Source organism: the organism of the source record quoted next, unplaced genomic scaffold (assembly GCF_019419815.1).
Source record: "Pyrus x bretschneideri cultivar Hongxiangsu unplaced genomic scaffold, Pyrus_bretschneideri_v1 Contig282, whole genome shotgun sequence".
NCBI classification, from domain to species: domain Eukaryota; kingdom Viridiplantae; phylum Streptophyta; class Magnoliopsida; order Rosales; family Rosaceae; genus Pyrus; species Pyrus x bretschneideri.
In genome coordinates, this window is record NW_025999593.1 from 5257 (window position 1) to 24522 (window position 19266).

The 19266-nt window shown below is 37.1% G+C and overlaps 1 protein-coding gene across 1 annotated transcript; it reads left to right on the top strand.

Annotated features, from left to right (window-relative positions):
- The first annotated feature begins 17614 nt into the window (after positions 1–17614).
- Positions 17615–18772, top strand: LOC125479402 (probable CCR4-associated factor 1 homolog 11). Its single transcript, XM_048588633.1, has one exon. The coding sequence runs from the start codon at positions 17699–17701 to the stop codon at positions 18548–18550; it is 852 nt and encodes a 283-aa protein (XP_048444590.1). The 5' UTR covers positions 17615–17698; the 3' UTR covers positions 18551–18772.
- The last annotated feature ends 494 nt before the right edge of the window (positions 18773–19266 follow it).

Below are 19266 nucleotides of genomic sequence, written 5' to 3' on the forward strand. Positions count from 1 at the left end.
TAAGAAGTTTATAACACTCCCCATTGAGTGTGTAAATACTTAAGTAGATTCGGCATCATGTAGTAGTTGAGGAAGTCGATTCGTCGACACTGATCTAGGAACACAATAGTCTCAATAAGGTAGGAACTTGCATAAGGAACTAAGTCTCACAAAGAACCCTAAGGCTATGGTAAAAACCTGAGTAGGGACAAAATCCATAGTCTAAGGAAAAATGCATGAGTAATTCAAAGTCAAATGAAATGTCTACTGGACGCCATCAGGGATATGATCAACCCAAGGTGGGTGCCTTGTCAAAACCTCGTTAGGTAGCAAAAACCAAATGGGAAAAATGCTCCTAATCGTAGGGAAAAAGACTATATTAAGATCAAGCAAGTATACTTCCGGATACTCCCCATGAATTTGAGACAATTCCAAAGAGAACTAAAAATGTTACAACTCAGAAAGTTTACGCATACCAATTCCTTGAACAAGCTTCTGAAACGTCGCCTTCAGTAGTGATTTAGTGAAGAGGTCGGCTAAATTGTCTTGTGAACAGATTTGTGTGACTTCAATCTTCTGATGCTCTTGTTGTTGATGTGAGAAGAAAAACTTCAGCACAATGTGCTTGGTGTTGTCTCCTTTGATGTAACCTTTCTTAAGTTGTTTGATGCATGTTGTGTTGTTTTCATAGATCATCGTCGGGATGTCAATGATGGAGTAAATATCACATGAGCTTCAAATATGGCCCACAACTGCTCTCAGCCAGAAGCATTCCTAAGTTACTTCGTGTAGGGCGAGAATTTTAGCATGGTTAGACGAAATGGCAACTAAGGTCTGTTCAGTTAACCTCCAAGAGATTGTAATGCCTCAATTGGTAAAGACATAACCTGTTTGAGAACGTGCCTTGTGCGGATCATATAAGTATCTTGTATTGGCATAACCAACAAGGCGAGAATTGACTCGAGATAAGGGGGTGCGACATCACTCGAGGATTTGTAGGGATAGAATAAGCCCAAATTCGTGGTACCTTTAAGGTAGCGGAAGATGTCTTTAACACCAGTCCAGTGTCTGCATGTTGGTGCATTACTGTATCTTTCCAAAAGACTAACAACGAAGGAGATGTCGGGTCTAGTGCATTGAGCTAAGTACAATAAAGCGCCATCGCACTTAGATAAGGAACTTCAAGCTCCAAAATCTCTTCATCATCTTCCTTCGGACGGAAGGGATCTCATTTTGCATCTAACGATTGAACAACCATATGAGTACTCGAAGGCTTTGCTTTATCCTTGTTAAAGCAGTGCAACACCTTCTGGTTGTAGTTTAATTGATGTACTAAGATTCCATCCAAACGGTGTCTTAAGATCAAGACAGTATCAAGTCTTTCGTAAATCTTTCATCTCAAATTCCGACTTCAGATGCGTGGTAGTTATCACAAGCTCTTTAGGAGTTCTAATGGGATTCATGTCATCAACATATACTGCAACAATCACAAAACCGGAATGTGACTTCTTAATGAACACACGAGGGCATAGTTCGTTGTTCACATATCCCTGACTAGTCAAATACTTACTTAGACGGTTATACCACATTCTTTCGAATTGCTTCAAACCGTATAGTGAATGCCTTAGCCGAATTGAGAGCATGTTCCAGGGTTTGGAAATATTTGATCCAGTTAATGTAAGTCATTCGGGAACTTTCATATAAATTTCTGTATCAAGATCCCAACAAAGATATGCAGTTACTATATCCATCAGCTGCATACTCAGTTTTTCAGAAACTACCAAACTGATAAGGCAGCGAAAAGCTGATAAGGCAGCAAAAAGCTATCACATCCATAATGGGTGAATAAGTTTTGTCCTAGTTAATCCAAAGGCGTTGTGAGAAGCCTTGCACAACAAGACAAGCTTTGTAACACACAATTTCATTCTTCTCATTACACTTCTGAACGAAAACGCACTTTTAGCCAACGGGCTCCACATGTGGAGGAGTAGGAGCTACAGGTTCAAACATCTTACGTTTCGCAAGAGAATCGAGTTCGACTTGGATTGCTTGTTTCTAGTTTAACCAATCAGTTCTACGTCGACATTCATCAACAAAATGGTGTTTAATGTCATCGCTCAACATGATCTCGGTAGCTACTGCATATGTTAATGCATCATTGATGATCATCTCATTTCTACACCAAACATCATCCAAGCTGGCATAATGGACTGAAATCTCACTATTCTCAGGAGGTGGATTCGTCTCCTCAAAGATGCTTCCGTAATCTAGAATTTCCTCATGAGTTGGATAGAATGAGTAGGCAACAGTGGATTCATGGTAGACTCTTTAAGGGCCTGTGTCGTGGGTTTCCTCTTTCGGGGATGTGAATCTTTTGAACCAAGTGGTCTACCACGCTTGTGTGTAAGGGCAAATGATTGGCTAGCCACTAATGTACATTGATTGGCCAAAGTGGTGTCCTAGTCCTCTAGGAAGGAAGTCTTGTCACTCACGCTAGATCGATGAAAGCATTTGGCATGCTCTGAGCTACACTTTGAAGGTCTAATAAGCGTTGCACTTCATTCTTAGACTGAGCAATACGGGGATCCAAATGAGACAAAGTGAGAGTCGTCTATGATAGTTCACGTCACTTTTTAGGAATGTTGACGTTCTTATCTCCCCCTAACGACAGGAACACTGTATCATAGAAATGACAATCCACGAAATGAGTGGTAAATAGATCACCTGTCAAAGGTTCTAAGTAACAAATGATTGAATGAGAATCATATCTGACATAGATTCTTATTTTTTGTTGAGGCTCCATTTTTGTACGTAAGGGTGTCAAAATTGGCACATAGACTGCACAACCAAAAATGCGCAAATGCGATATGTCGGGTTCGTATCTGGTAACCAACTGAAGGGCGTTATATGGTTAGGTCGTAACAGGCCTCAGATGGACCAACATGGTTGCGTGCAATATTACATGGCCCCAAGCAACGATCGGGAACTTGGTACTTATGACCAACGATCGAGCAATCATTTGTAAGCGCTTAATGAATGCCTCTGCTAGACTATTCTAGGTGTTAATATGAGGTACTGGATGTTCAACTTCAACCCTAACCGACATGCAATAGTCATCAAACATTTTAGATGTGAATTCTCCAGCATTTTCCAATTGAATAGATTTGATCGAATAATCAAGGTGGTGAGCCCTAAGCTTGATAACTTAAGCCAACAGTTTAGAGAATGTAGTGTTCCTTGTGGACAACAAGCACATTGTGACCAATGTGTGGAAACGTCAAACAAAACCATAAAATATCTAAATGTTCCGCATAGAGGGTCGGTCCACAAATGTTCCCCTGAATCATTTGTAAAAAAAACAGGAGGATTTGAACGAATCTTGTCATAAGAAGGCTTAATAATAAGCTTTCCCATGGAGCAGGTTTGACATGCGATTGCTTGAATTGAACCTAAACTTCAGGTTAATGGATGCCCGTGTGATGATTTGAGGATATGATGCATCGCTGTTCGTCCAGGGTGTCCCAAACGATCATGCCAAAGTGAAATTTTGTGCACAGTCCTAGAGGTAAAGTTGGCCACATAGTGGCTTTCTATAGGGCGTATGGTCATAGTATATAAACCACTTGAAGTACGCTCTATCTTCTCTAGAATACACTTCTAGCCATATTCATAGGAAGATTCAACTCCGTTTTTTACATAGGTTTCAGCATGATAATTATTATCTCTAATATCCTTGAAACTCAACAACGTTCTTTCGGAACACAGAGAATAAAGTGCCTCATTAATGGTCAATATTGTACCATTGGACAACATTATATGTGCCTTACTAATAAGAGCATATTTAGGCGACTTACTTAGCTTGTTTTCGTGCATTTATGTTGTTAATTCATAGTTGTTTTAGTAGTTTAAGCCATTTTCGTGTGTTTTTAGGTTCTTATGGCTAAGGAAGCAAAAAGGTGCATTTTGGAGCAAAATTGGGCTTGGAATGGATAGCTTATGTTTGGAGCAAAAGGAATGGACGAAATTGAAGACCTAAAGGAGTTAGGATTCCTAATCACAAGAGGATTCCTAATCACAAGAGGATTCCTAATCAAATGAGGAATCCTAGTCAAAGAAGGTTTCCTACTTGAAGTAGGAAAGTTAAGCCAAGGTTTCCTATTTTGGTTTAACCTTTCCTAATCCTTAAAGACTCCATGTTTCAGCAACATTAAGGACTTCTATCTATTCTAGGACACAAAACAAAGTTTCCCTACAACATAAAATCCTTGCCGTGTATCCCCTTAGTATTTCCCTTCCTTGCCGTGCAAGGGAGGGCATTCTTTCCTATTCTAAAGCATTCAAACACATTCCTTTTTCATATCAAACTCAGCCATAATTCACATATCTTTTTCTATTCCAAAGTCCTTGCCTAATTTCAGAAATAAATAACATTCTCCTTCTCACAATTGAATGTCGCAAGTTACTTCCGTTTCCCTTTAAATTCTGACTTTATGTTTCCTATTCTTGAAGGATTTGGAGTTAATTCTTTTCCTAAACTAAGTAATAAAGCTTTAGGATTCTTTCTTCCTTATAAAAACTGATGCAAACTAAGTAAGCACACAAATTAAAACCCTCTTGTGACAATTGTAGTATATGAATAAGTAGGGATCGTTCTTAACCGGGGATTAGGATGAATTGCAAAATCACTTGGAACTGACTCAAAAACGTAAAATAAAGTTTGAAACACTAAACTAGACTCAAAGAATGCAAAACTACACAATAAAAACACTAAAACAAATCAAAAGACTCAAAACAGCCCCAAAACACTCAAAACTGCCTTAAAAACACTTTCTGGGCAGTTTTGAGCACTTTGGAGAATTTGGACGAATTTGTGTAACAACTTGAATCAAAACACTTATAAACACAAACTAAGACACTTTCTAACTAAATTGGACATTAAAGTAAAGGGGGATTGAGGTTTTGACGAAAATAAATTAAATGCACATATTGTAATTTAAAGGCAGAATGTAAATATGAATGTGATGAAAATATGGATGAAAGCTAGCTAGAAGGTTCTTCTCCACACATGTCACACTTGCATACACTTTGATTTTCAGTTGGTCTTTCGATAAATTATGAAACTCAACACCCCGGGTTAATTAGGTCCGCTTAAATTAACCGTCAAGTTCTCCTTAAGTTAATGAATTGGATGGGTTACGCAATTCAAAACATTCTCCAAAAGTCCTTTACGTGAAAAGCACAATAAAGATACAATTAAAGATCATTAAGCATCATGAAAACTATAAGTGTTGACGAGGCATTCGTTACTATGATGAGCATGAAACTAGTGCCAAGAATTCATTTAACGCGATTGTTTATAAGCAACCTCCACTACTTGTGAATATAAGTTCATAACTATTAGGTGAAACTCACTTATATTCTAGCGTCATATTCATGCATGAAAATTAAGCGTGCACTCTCAATAAACATACATAAATAAGTTATCGATCAAACAGTTAAACGAATTGAATCCACAACTCATGAAATTCCAACCAAATGTAATCAATTCATATTGCAAGCATAAACATGGTTTCGAATCACCCCCTAGCTAACTAGGGGGATTTAGCCTCTCATGTTCACAAAAAGAGAAATACAATTGAATTTAAACATAAAGCACAAAGGGTTGATTACACCTAGAATACCCAATGAATCCACTTGAATTTCTACGCGTTTCAAGCCCTCTTTCTTCTTCTCCTTGCTGCGGCAGAGAGGTGTATGGTGTGTTTTGGATGTTTTTCTGGTTTGGGGATGGTTTTATGGAGGTTTGGTGGTGCGGCAATGGTGGTGGGAGGTGTAGGATGGTGTGGGAAGTGGTGGAGATGGCTGCGGCAGTGATGGGAGAAGGCTGGAATGGAAGGGAAATGCACGGATGATGGAGATAATATGTGATGGTGGCTACGGTTTGAATGGGAAAAAGGGATGATGGCTGAAAATTGAAAGAATGATAGTGAATAGGGTGCGGCTGCATGTAATTAGGATGATTAGGGTTTTAGGGTTAGGGTTTAATGCATGAAATGAGACAAATCTACCCCCCCTTGCACGGCAAGGGAGGGGAATTAGGGTAAAGGGCACAGCAATGGCTATAAAATGGGCTAGGGCCTTCGTTTTGTGTCCTAAAGCGCCTACAAGGACTTCAAAGTGGCTAGAAAATACGGACGTTTAAGATTAGGAAAGGTTACCAAAACGGGAAACTTAGGGTTAACTTTCCTACTTCAAGTAGGAATCCTTGTTTGAGTAGGGTTCCTCGTTTTGGTAGGAATTCATCGTTGGAGTAGGAATTCGTCGTTTCTTCAAGTCTTCAACTCATTCATTCCTCTTTCGCTCCAAAAGACTCCAATTTGCATCTTCTTGCACACTTTGGCCTTATAATCTGAAAATACACAAAAGTGGCCTTAAACACTAAAATAACTAAGTAAACACAACATAAATGCACGAGAACAAGCTAATTAAGTCGCATGAATATGCTCCTATCAAAAACCCCTATGCCACACCCTTATTAGCCCTAATCCCCCTTCCACACAACCTGCCTTCATTCATTCAGAAATTCAATCTTTGTCGTAGCCTTCCATCCAACCTTTCACCATTCCCATACTTCCAAACCTTCATCCAAGCCTCCATACACCACCCTTAACCCTTGCCGCACCACCATACCTTCCTAAATCCATCCAAAACCCAGAAAATCATCCACAAAACCACCCTAGATTCTTGTGCCGTGACTTAGCAAGGAAGAGGAGAAGGAAGATGAAGCCTTGGACGTTTATGCATTCGAGTTGGAGTGTTGGAACGTTTTTAGGTGTAATCTATCTTTTGTTTTCAATGTTTAATTCTATTTTCCTTTGTTTTGTTATGAACATGACAGGCTAAACTCGTTTTAGCCTAGGGATGTTTTGAAACCATGATTACGTTTATAATATGAGTTGATAAATTCCAGTTGTGATTTCATAAATTGTGAATGCAATTTACTTAACCGTTTGATAGATAACTTATTCTTGTATGTCGATTAGGGAGGCCTACTTAATTTGCATGCTTGAATTTGGTGCTAGAATATAAGGGAGTTTCACATAATCGTCACAAACTTATATTCACAAGTAGTTAAGGTTGTTTTCACAATCATGTTAAGTAAGTTCCTAGCATGAGTATCATGATGTCATAGTTACGAGTGCTTTGTCAATACTTATGATTTCCATTGAACGTAATGATATTTGATTGTATCTCTATTATGATGTCATGTAGGGGACTTTTGAAGAATGCTTTGGGTTGTCGTATGATGTCATCCAATCCACTAACTTAAGGGAAATCTGAGGATTAATTAGTGATGTCACGGTTAATCTGGGGTGTTGAGGTTCATGGTTTATCGGAAAAGCAACTGGAAATCAATTTATGTTTGAATGTATCATGTGTGGAGAAGTATCCCTTGGCTATTCCATCATCCATTGGTTTTTCTTAAATTCGTCCAAAATCTGTTTTAAAGTTTTAAGTTACTTGTTTTTCTTTTAAATTCGTGCAAAATCAAATCGCCTTTTCTTACTTGTTCCAAATTTGTCCAAAAGTGTGTTTTAGTGTCTTTTGAGTCAAAACTAATTGTATTTTCGTCCAAATTGAGTCCTAGAGTCTAAATTGAGTCTTTTTGGTTGTTTTGAGTCTTTAAAGTTTGTTTTGAGTCATACAAGTTAGTTAAGAGTCGTTTGAGTTTATTTAAGTGTTTTAAAGCATATTTTCACATCTTTGAGTCGATTTTCATTAGATTAGCAATCCCTCCTAATCCTCGGCCTAGAACGATCCCTACTTATATCTATACTACAATTGTCAAAAAGAGGGTTTAATTTGAGTGCTATCTTTCATCACATCAATTACCATATCTTTCGATCAGGTTCGATGGCCCTAAGAGGGTTGTGAAATGTGCGTTCATGCAAAACGGTATGCGTGATTGCACTATCTACCAGACAACTAACTTTCACACTAGTCATACCTAGAAATAAAAATTAATTTGAATCGGTCACGTGCATAAAAATTCTAAAAACAAATATCCATTCAAAATAATTTAAGTATTCAAGGATGGTAATTAAAACTTAACATAAAAAAAAAAAAAAACAAATCACCAACAAATAATCCAAACATAAAGGAAATTGTTCAAAATTAAAGAAAAAACAAGGGAGGGTTAGGCAACTGGGTGGAATTCAGCCCCTAGAATTCTAAATTCAACTAAAACATAGTTCAAGTCTAAGATTCTAATCTTCCATAGGGTTGGTATCTTCCTGAAAGTCAGAATCTTTCATCTTGGTACTCTCTGGTTTTTCCACTTGCACAAAGTTTGATTCAAGCTTCTTACTACAAGAACGATATTCAGCTACAACCTTATGGGGAGCTCGGTAAACATGGGACCAATAGTCCTTTGAATCATAGCGATAACACATGTCTGCATCTATGTTTTCGGGTGCTTTGCCCTTATTCTTGAAGTTTGCGGCCTTGGGAGCAATGTTAGGGTGCTTATGGGCTCGGTTTCTTCCCTTAGGTGGGCCTTGGGTCTGTTGACCTTGACGAGGTGGCTTCTGGCTGCCCCTACCACGCTTATGTTAGTGTTTTGTGCATTGGTTTATGCAACAATGTGCTTCAGGCACAACAGTCACCTTAGTAATACAAATAGGCACGAATCCGCTGCTTCACAACGTATGTGTTCCCCAAGGGCGCGATTGAGTGCGTCAAATCCCAAGGGCTGATGCTTGCTAAGAGACAGGCCAATCCCAAGTGGGCTTGGGTTTTTGATCCAGACACCGCACTGCTTGCCGAGAGACAGGCCAAACCCAAGTAAGTTGGGTGAGCTCGTCAGAGAAGAAAACCAGGGCCACCACTTTAGGCGGTCGTGTCGTGGTGCAAAAAATCACGATGAATGCCATGGGTTCAACGGCAATCCAAAAATTTGAACGGAAAGTAAAAACTCTCAACGTTCTTTTTTGGAACCCTAAAAACTAAATTGGGATTTCGAAAGAAAAACCGATGAGATTCAAATGAATCTCGTTCAAGAATCGTCGATGACAACTTCAGGTTGTCTAGGAGGGCAGTCGTGGTAGCTAGGCATGGCTGTAGGCTATGCTACTCGATGGTGCAGGAGAAGCGACACCGTCTGGGCATCGAGTTTAGGGTTTGTGCCTAAAGTCGTGGCTCCAGGATTGGGTTTCTCAGCTCGAGAAAGGGATGGCCCGTGTGACATGGTTGGTTTCAACAAAACCCTAAACTTTTTTTTTTTTTTTTAATTCAATTCCAGATTATAAAATTAATGAAATTTGATGCATATTCAACATATAATTTAATGCATGGACAAATATATGATGCAATTCATGGCAATATTAATTCACATAATTCAACAATTATGGATATAATGCATACACAATTTATGCAGAATCTAAAATTCGAAAAATGTAAAGTTGGGTTATGCATTATGGTGAATATTCAGGTTATCAAAGCTGGAAAAATATCGAGATCAAAATTGTTGTTTTGAAAGAACCTGATTGCGAGATGATATTGATGAACTAGTTTGATGCAGAAAACTTCCACATCGGATTCCTAAGTGCAGCAACATGAGCGTGCTGATAATATGTTGTGGCCTATATTTAACTGACATGGAGAAGGGGCTGGTGGCACAGAGAAAATATAGAGAGATAGAGAGAGAGAGAGAGAGAGATGTGTTTGTAGGGTTGTATATAGAATGTGTTAATCTCCCTACACAGTGCCTTTATTTATAGTAATAAGGGAGAGAAGAAATCCTTCTCCTCCAAAGAATACAAGTTCTAATAGGAAAGAATAACTAGAATAAAATTTAATATAGGATTTACACAATCACACTTGAATTAGAAGTTAATAACACTTTGATCTTTCTCTTTCAAAGTGCCAACCACAAGTAGGACTCCATGTCTCCAAAGCTATTATTCTATTCAATTGTCCATAACTTTTTATTGTTTATTCTCTATCTTACCTCTTACTTAAGTGTTAGTGTTTAGAATTTTTTATTGATTCTTCCTATTAAATTTAATAGTATAGATGACAAGGTTGTAATGCAACGATTAATATTATACATGCTTAGAAAGTACTTTTACAATGAATGAAAGAACTTTTAGTTAAAGTGTACTTGGGTTCCAAAAACGTTGTAAGTGAATTTTGAAAGAATCACTAATTATGTACTCTTTTCAAGAAACACTTCAAATTCTTTTTTTCATGATTCACTTCTATTTTAATTAAGGATTGATTGTAAAAATACTTTTATCAAAAGCACTTGTAGTCATTTTCAAAACATTTTTAAACACACCATTATCAATTAATATGTTATTATGATGCTTTGGTAAGTAGTTTTATAATTGATATCCGCCAACTTTTTTCCCTTTGTGAAATGCCTCTTGTTACATGAAATTCTAGTTCTGGCACTGTTTAAGAGGAATAGAACGATCACAAATGAGTTTTGGATACATATGCATGAAAGTTTCTTTCACAAAGGAGGACGTCATCCGCAACAAAATTCGTTTACCCAAAAATATGATTTAGCTTTAGCACATGGACAAATACTGTACTTATATATTCAAAACGCGCGCACGTTTATTTGACTGTGAAGCAAGAAGCCGGCTGGAAGTTGATCCAGAGCTTCCAAAGTCTTTCCTTCTGAAGTTGACACGCTTTTAAACGTGCTCAATCATTCGTTTTCACGCAACTTGCTTGCAGTCGACCTCTTCTTAATTAACTATTTAGAAAACTAGATTTTAATCCTTAAATAAGATGAAGTTTAGAAAAATATCTTATATAAAATTAAAAATTAATTTTAGTTCCTAAACTCTATTTAATGACAACATATGTATTAAATATTTCTTTTTTATTTATTTATAATTTTATGAATTTAAATTTTATGAAAATATTATAAATTTTAATTCTCATTATGGTAGGCATCTTATATAAGAAAATATTTTCGTAGAGATTTTTCAGTACACTTACATTTTTGCATATTTTCTTATCTGCCACTAATTCATAAAAATATATTTAGGTACAAACATTTCGGTACAAAGGGTTAATATGATATATGTGACAACCCGTTCCGAAAATTTTTAAAATGTACGCGTGAAAAGACGATTTTTCCCTTAGTGTGATTTCTTTACATTGTGTGGTTGTTTTTGGTTGGTTGTTGGCTGATGGTGGAACACACATTCCCCCACACACCGTGCCATTTCCCTTCCCATTTTCCATCCAAACGTACGGACACACCCCAAAACCCATCAAATCTTCACAGATCGAAGAAACAAAGTATATATTCATGCTCGTGAGGTCCGTAGGAGTCCAACCATACCCATTTCAGGTAAGGATACCTTCGTTTTCACGTCGAACTCGGGATACCCGATTTTTGTCACTGTTCATGCACACGTAAATTCTTATGTTTTTGGGAATTTCAAGCTTGTAGGAAGCTTGGTGAGGTCCCTAGGAGGCTCGGGGTGGTTCGTTTGAAGGTTTTGGACGTCGGGATCGTGAGTTTCGAGGTTGGCCGGAGTTGGTGGTGTTTTCCCGGCGAGATTTCGTGGATTTTAGCACTTGAAAGTGGTATGAACTTGTTCCTCTCGTTGTAAGCTTCAATTTGGTACCAATTTTGTGAAATTTGGTTGAAAAACGAAGAAGATAGGACGATTTAAAGATTTCCAGATTTTTCGGCGCCAGTGGCGGCGCCGGAGCCTCGCCGGAAAAGACGACGGAATATTCCGTCAGTTTGGACGGAATATTCCTAATGCCGTTGACGGAATCCATTAAAGTTAACGGAATATTCCTGACGGCATTAACTGACGCCGTCAGCGTGCCAGGCACGTGCCTGCGTGTGGCCATCGCGTGTGGCCGTGCCTTGGCCGGCGCGTGGGGGCACGTGCGACGGTGAAATTTTTTTCTAAAAATATGGGGATGTTCCTGAGGTTGAGTAGATCACGTTGGTGTATTCATACACCCCATTTGAAGCATTGTATGAGAAGTTATTTCATAAAGTTAGTTATGTGCTTTAAAATTAACGTTTTTGTAGTTGTTTCGCATATAGGTGAGACCTATCTTGAGGACGAGCATGGTCACTCGAGGCAAGGGGGTTACGACCCTTCTATTTACCAGTGAGTGGGCTTTTGGTTTTCCGTATATACCTATATACTTATACTTTTCCCAGAAATTGATATGAAACGTTTATTCGTTATATGCCATGCTTATTATTTGCCATTTATTTACGCATTATTAGTAGTGTATATATATATGTGTGTGTGTGTGTGTGTGTGTGTGTATTGGTGCTGTGGAGGCACAGGTAAGTGCCAGGGGAGTATGATTTATATTTACGTTCAGTAGAGATTTGTGATACATAGAGAGCTCATAACCTGCACCCCCGGTGTTAGTGCTCCCGCCCAGAGTTGGGCACAGTCCTTCACGTGATGTTCACCTCCCGCACCACACGCTCATCTTGGATCCAAGTTAGGTGCACAGTCTTATCGTACAAACCACTTTAGGTGGTTACAACTCGTAGATGACCCGCGATTGTTCGCCCAACCTTCACGTGATCGTAGCACTTGAGCGTATTTATATTACACCCAGGCCTGTTGTACAGACCACTTTAGGTGGTTCCGACTCGTGTGCAGGTCTAGCTAGTGAGATGGAGATTTGAGCTCTAGATTCAGCCGTACAGGTCACGTTAAGTGACTCCGGCTGACAGATTACGTGACATTGATTTGTTATTACCTGAGCACTTGCATTTTACTTAATGGTTTGGCATAGCATATTTTCCGAGCATGATATATATGTATATTATATTTTCTGGGAAGTATACAGGTTTTACGACGAGGGGTTAGAACTCGTTTTGAAATGGTTTTTGAAAAGCTTTGTTTTTGCCCACTCACGCTTTTGTTTTGCACCTCTCCAGGTTCTAGTTGGCTAGCATGTTTGGTGGCTTCCCTGAGGATTTCCCCGGCATATCTGACAGACCACCACCAGTGTAGGACCACCTTCGAGTGTGCTTTTGTTGTGTCATTTCCTTTTGGACTGCATTAGGCTTTCATGCTCTGAACTTAGGGTTCACACGTACGCTTGCACTTGTTCGTTATTGCCTTGTGTTAAGCAGTTGGTTTTTATTTATTCGTACTACTTTTATTATTATTTTATTAGCTTCCGCACTGTGCACTTGGCTACGTCACTTCCACGTGACGGCCAGCATGCCCTGATCTCGATCGGGGTGTGTCAATATATTTAGGTACGGACATTTCGGTACACTAGTTTAGTATAATATATTTAGGTACTGACATTTTGGTACACTAGTTTAGTATCATATAGTTAGGTACGGAATTTTGGTACACTTATGTTCTTACATATTTTCTTATCTATCACTAATTCACTATAATATATTTAGGTACGGGCATTTCGGTACACTAATTTAGTAAAATATATTATGATATGGATGTTTAGGTACACTAATTCAAGAAAGTTAAATAAAATTGTATATTAATAAATTTAAAATTTAATGTAATAACATTAAATAAGTTATCTATTAAATATAAAAACTTTGACAAAAAAAATTCTATTAAATATAAAAACAAAAATATAATATGAATTTGAATTAAGTACACATTAAGAGTCTAAAACAATAATCAATCTAACACTAAGTTTTTTTAAAAATTTTAATCTTCTTGAAGAATTAAAATTCAAAAACCCCTTAACTATTTAACACAAAGCTTGCAATGCAGTTAATCCAACCAACTAGCTAATTTAAAATATTAATACAACAACAAAGTTGTGAGGCCTTGTATTTTAGAAATACATGTTTATTATTATTATTATTATTATTATTATTATTATTATTATTATTATTTTATATGCATATAATTCTATTTTATTTTAAAGGGTTCAATTGAAACCCAATTTTACGTACAAATCCGATATACCATTGTTCTCAGCCCATTCAAATAGATAGATTTCTACTATTCTCAGTTACCTTCTTCTTGGCTCTAGAATTGATGACTAGATTGCAACGTGCCTAGTTTGCATTCATGCATTGTTATAAAAAAAATGATTTGATATTTGGCTATGTGATTCCATGACATTTAATTTAATATTGTAAATTTATTGTGGTAAGGTTATGTCCCTACTAAGCTGTTGAAGCTCATTCCTTTATTGTTATGCAGGTATACGAACTAGACATTCAAAAGAGTAGACATGATGAGATTAGATTAAATGTGAGAATATGAAGTTTATTCATGTAAAGAATGCTTGATTTGTTCAAGAATCATTAGTTATTTTTATAAAAGAAATTTTTTTTTTCCAGCCCGTTTTAATTTTCTTTTATTTATTTAGTTTTTAACTCACGTTTCTGATTCGGGTTCGAATCTTTCTATCGATCCAGGGTTCGGGGCGTGACAAAAGCCTTTTTCACATTAAGTGGGGTTGGCTGTATGAATCTTAGAATGTCATTGCGCTCGGTTCTGTTCCTAATTTAAAATGTTAATAATATTACAAAATTGTTAACCTACATTTTAGACCATCTCCAAATGAGATGTCAAATCCAATGTGGAATGTCATGTAATTAATTTTGAGGACAAGAGTAAGCTTCAACTGATATATCCATACTATGGATTGACATATGAGAAAATGTGATGTTAAATTATTTTTAATTATTTTATTATGTAGGTCTCATTAATGCACTAATTATAGATCTTGAAAATTTATTATAATTGATTTCTTTTTAAAATGGGTTCTAAAAATATCACTTATAATAAAAAAACATATCGGTTGGAAAAAGAGTAAATCTGATATTACCATGTCAGCCATCAAATTAACATTTATAACAAAATGAGATGCTAAATCCTAGGAGGAGATATGACTGTGCATATTTGACATCAAAAATCCTTCTAACCGAAGTCTTTTTTGTTAACTGGATTTGAAGCTTGTGTTTAGAGCATTTCTAATGGAAATGTCAAAATCCTAGATGGAATGCCACTATGCACATTTGATATCAAAAGTCTCTCTAACCAAAGTATTATTTGCTGACTGGATTTGAAGGTTTGGTGATTTGGAGTCTAATTTGTGTCAAATTTATTTGTAATTTATTTTAATGGTAGGTCTCTTATTCCATTAGCATTTCAACCAATAAAATTTTGTTTCAACAAATTTTTTTTTAATAAATATAACCATTTAAAGCTTTACATTAATTAAAAAAATAATATTTAACAACTCAGTTGGAGAAACACAAAATTTGAAATAAGACTTCAAATTATCACATCAATCATCAATTGAAATTTGACTCTAATAATTTAACATTTCCATTGAAGATGGTCTTGTACTTATCAGGTTTAAAGTGATTTTTAAATTGATAAGTTTTTTTATTTTTATTTTTTTATGTGGATTACACATTATTAGCTCAAGTAGGAGTCCCAAGACACCAAAAGATATAATGAAACAATGAGTCAGACACAAAAAGATATAATTTTAATATCTTAATGTGTAATATGAAAAAAATTAAAATTTTATGACTCATTTGAAAAGTCATCTCAAATATGAACAGCATGAAATATAAACTTTTATTTTAATTTTCAAATAAATTTGTGTATAATATATGTCCGGCATAAGTGAATAATAATGCACTCCTCAACAAAGACTAAAAGTCAAGTTAGTTGATATTGTTGACCAACCAAAGGTGTTAGTTAAGACTTCTTCTCGTCTTATGAATTAATTTTTTCTATATTTTTTTTAAAAGAAAAAGATTGATAAGTGGTAGCAAACAACGGTTATTCATTCATTTTGGGCTCAAAAAGATTATAAGGAATTTCATCCTGCTTGTGGCTACAGTCACACTTCTAATTTATTGAAGAGGCGCAGTCCATGTCCTTACCACTTAATTAATTTTTGTTTTTGTTTTGAAGAGCAGAAATTGTTAGTGCAAAACACAGCAGACTTGTTCATAAGTAAATACGGAGTCAACCAGGAATCTGGACGAGAGAAATAAGACTACAGACTTCCTCCACTTGATCAAAGAAGTTTTCAAACAAAAAATGTGTTAGCACTAACCAAAAACGATGATGTGGCATCTGCCAAATTATTTAGTGCCCAAAATCTTTGTTAGCAATATCATTGCATTTTTGAGTTTCTAATACATTTGGGTTTATATCGAACTTTATGAATTTAAAAGATTTTGTTGCTAAAGTTCATTATATTGTGGTCACTAATTTAAACTACATTTTATTAAAATGTTGAAAATTAAAATTAAAAATCAAAATAGTTAAAAGCTTATTATACAGTTATTATCTTTGTTCCTCGTTCATGACGACGTGATAATATTTTATTGTATAAACGTTATAATCAAATCATTTTTTTTTTATCATCATTAAAATATCATAATCTAAGAATCCCCTTTTTCTTTCCCGATCGAGATATTCTCTCATTCGCCTAACAGATTGATTGTTGCATAAAAAATTTGGAGGCTAAAGGCCTCCAAATCAAATGAATATTCTATAAATATTATTTAGATAATGATAGACATAATTAATTTTTCAAATTATAATATTTTTGTACATTAAAATGATATCACAGGGCTACATAAAAAGGACAAAATGAATTTTGAGGGACATTCGCAACTAGGGTTGGATTGGGTTGGGATCCTGTATCGAAACTCAAAACCCGGATCTTGAACCAATTCATTTCGGGATGGGATCTCAAAAACCAAAACTGAACCAAAATTATGGGATTCTCAAATATTTTTGGGAATTTTGGTATAGTTCGTGACAATTGCAGAAATCCAAATTGCAAAAGAAACCCCAATTGCAGAAATCAAATCCTAGAACAAACCTTAATTGCAAAAACCAAATCCTAGAACCCAATTTTCCCACCCTAGAAATCGAATCTTAATTCGAAACAAAATTGCATCGACCAAAGAAAATTAGTTCGAACCAACATAGGGCCGCTTCTGATTATGATACTAGTGAGTTTGTGCTTGGGGCCGTCTCTTTCGTCCTCCTTCCCGCTTGCTGGATCTAATAAACCTGATTTGCTTGTTGTTCGTATGGTGGCTGGAGCAAGATGAGAGGGTATGGTGGGGTGGCCCGAGTCGAGTCTCGAAGAAGGTGGTGGTGGCAAGGACTATAATAATTAAAACTATATATTTAATTATATATATATAATTGTTGGGTCCGGTTCGGGATTCCCGAACAAGGCAGGTTGAATATCAAAACTCGTACTGAAAGTTTCGGTTACGATTCTGTATGGGCTACTGAACCGTTGGAAATTTGTCGGTTTGAAAATTTTCAATTTCGGGTTCGGAATTTTTTCGGTTGGGATCGGAAAATTCTTAATTTTTTTTTCCAGTCATATCCGCAACACACGCAATCAGAGGTACAGAATTGGAAGGTAGAAGCCAACCTGGACCATTTCTCATCGCCACCTTTTCAGTCAACACAAAAGAAAACGATTCATTCAACACTTGACCTCATTCACCCAGTTATTTAATATTATTATTTATTAGTCCGCACTTACACGCCCTCTCCCCTCTTTTATCCAATTTCCCAGAACCATCCCCCCGCCCTCTCTCTCTCTCTCTCTCTCTCTCTCTCTCCCCTTTATAAAACCCACCTCTACACTCTCCGCTCCCACCAACAAAATAAAATTATAAAAATAAAAACCATTTTCTCTCCAGTTATTTTTCTCCGACATGTACGGCGACCAGGATCCGACGACTCCGATCCAAAAGCCCATCGTGATCCGTGAAGTCTGGGCCCACAATCTGGAATCCGAATTCGAGCTCATCCAAAACGTCATCGACGCCTACCCCTTCATCTCCATGGACACCGAGTTTCCCGGCGTCGTCTTCCGGCCCCCCGTCGACCTTACCAGTCCCTACTCCCGCCAGACCCTCCGGCCCTCCGATCACTACAGGATTCTCAAATCCAACGTCGACGCCCTCAGCCTCATCCAGGTCGGACTCACCCTCTCCGACTCCCGCGGTAACCTCCCCGACCTCGGCTCCCCCACGCGCTTCATCTGGGAGTTCAACTTCAACGACTTCGACGTCGCGCGTGACCCCCACGCTCCCGACTCCATCGAACTCCTCCGCCGCCAGGGTATAGACTTCGACCGCAACCGCTCCCATGGCGTCGACTCCTCGCGCTTCGCGGAGCTGATGATGTCGTCGGGACTCGTCTGCAACGACTCGGTGAGTTGGGTCACCTTCCACAGCGCCTACGACTTCGGGTACCTGGTGAAGATTCTCACGCGCCGGGACTTGCCGAGTGGCTTGAACGAATTTCTGAGAATTCTGAGGGTCTTTTTCGGAAATAGGGTTTATGATGTCAAGCACATGATGCGGTTCTGTAAGAGCTTGTACGGCGGGTTGGACCGGGTTGCTAGAACCTTAGAGGTGGACCGGGCGGTCGGGAAGTGCCACCAGGCCGGTTCAGATAGCTTGCTTACATGGCATGCGTTTCAAAAGATGAGGGACGTGTACTTTTTGCATAGCGGACCCGAGCAACACGCTGGTGTATTATATGGACTGGAAGTATGTTAATTAAAATTTTGACAAAAAATCCAAGTGTTTTAATTAATGTGAAAGGGAAAAGAAAACATATTTGTGTCTGTAAATTCTATCTATTGCGGTCCTGATTGGGGCAATTTGTTTAATAAGATGAAAAATTCTTTTTAATTCAGGAAACTTTGCTAATGATCCTAGTATTTTTAAGGGAACTTTTATGAAAGGTCTTGAGTTAAGTTTATTTTAATAAAAAATCATGCTATAATTTTATTTAATTAAAAAAACTTAAATTTTAATAAAAATGATAAAAGAATTTAAATTTTAATGAAAAATACATAATTTTAATATTAAAAAAATTAAAAAAAAAACTTTGACATGCGGACCTACGCGTCATCTCACAAACTGTTTATGAAACTTTCTACCCTGTTTATGAAACTTAACGGTACTAAACTATTTATGAAACTTACTACATTGTTTATCAAACTTACGACATTGTTTATGAAACTTAACGGTATTACACTGTTTATGAAACTTAACGATACCACATTCTTCTCTCTCCTCTTCTTGAATTTTCTTGGCACATTCTCACCTTCCAAACACATTTTCTTCTTCTAAACCAATTACTTAATTTTCTTCTATTGTTCACCCATCTGCGGCTTCCTCTTTTCCTCCACCAAATGCAAATGTTGTGTCCTGCAAACACAACACTTTTAATAATGAAAAAGTTGGGCACTATTGTGTGAGGTACAAGG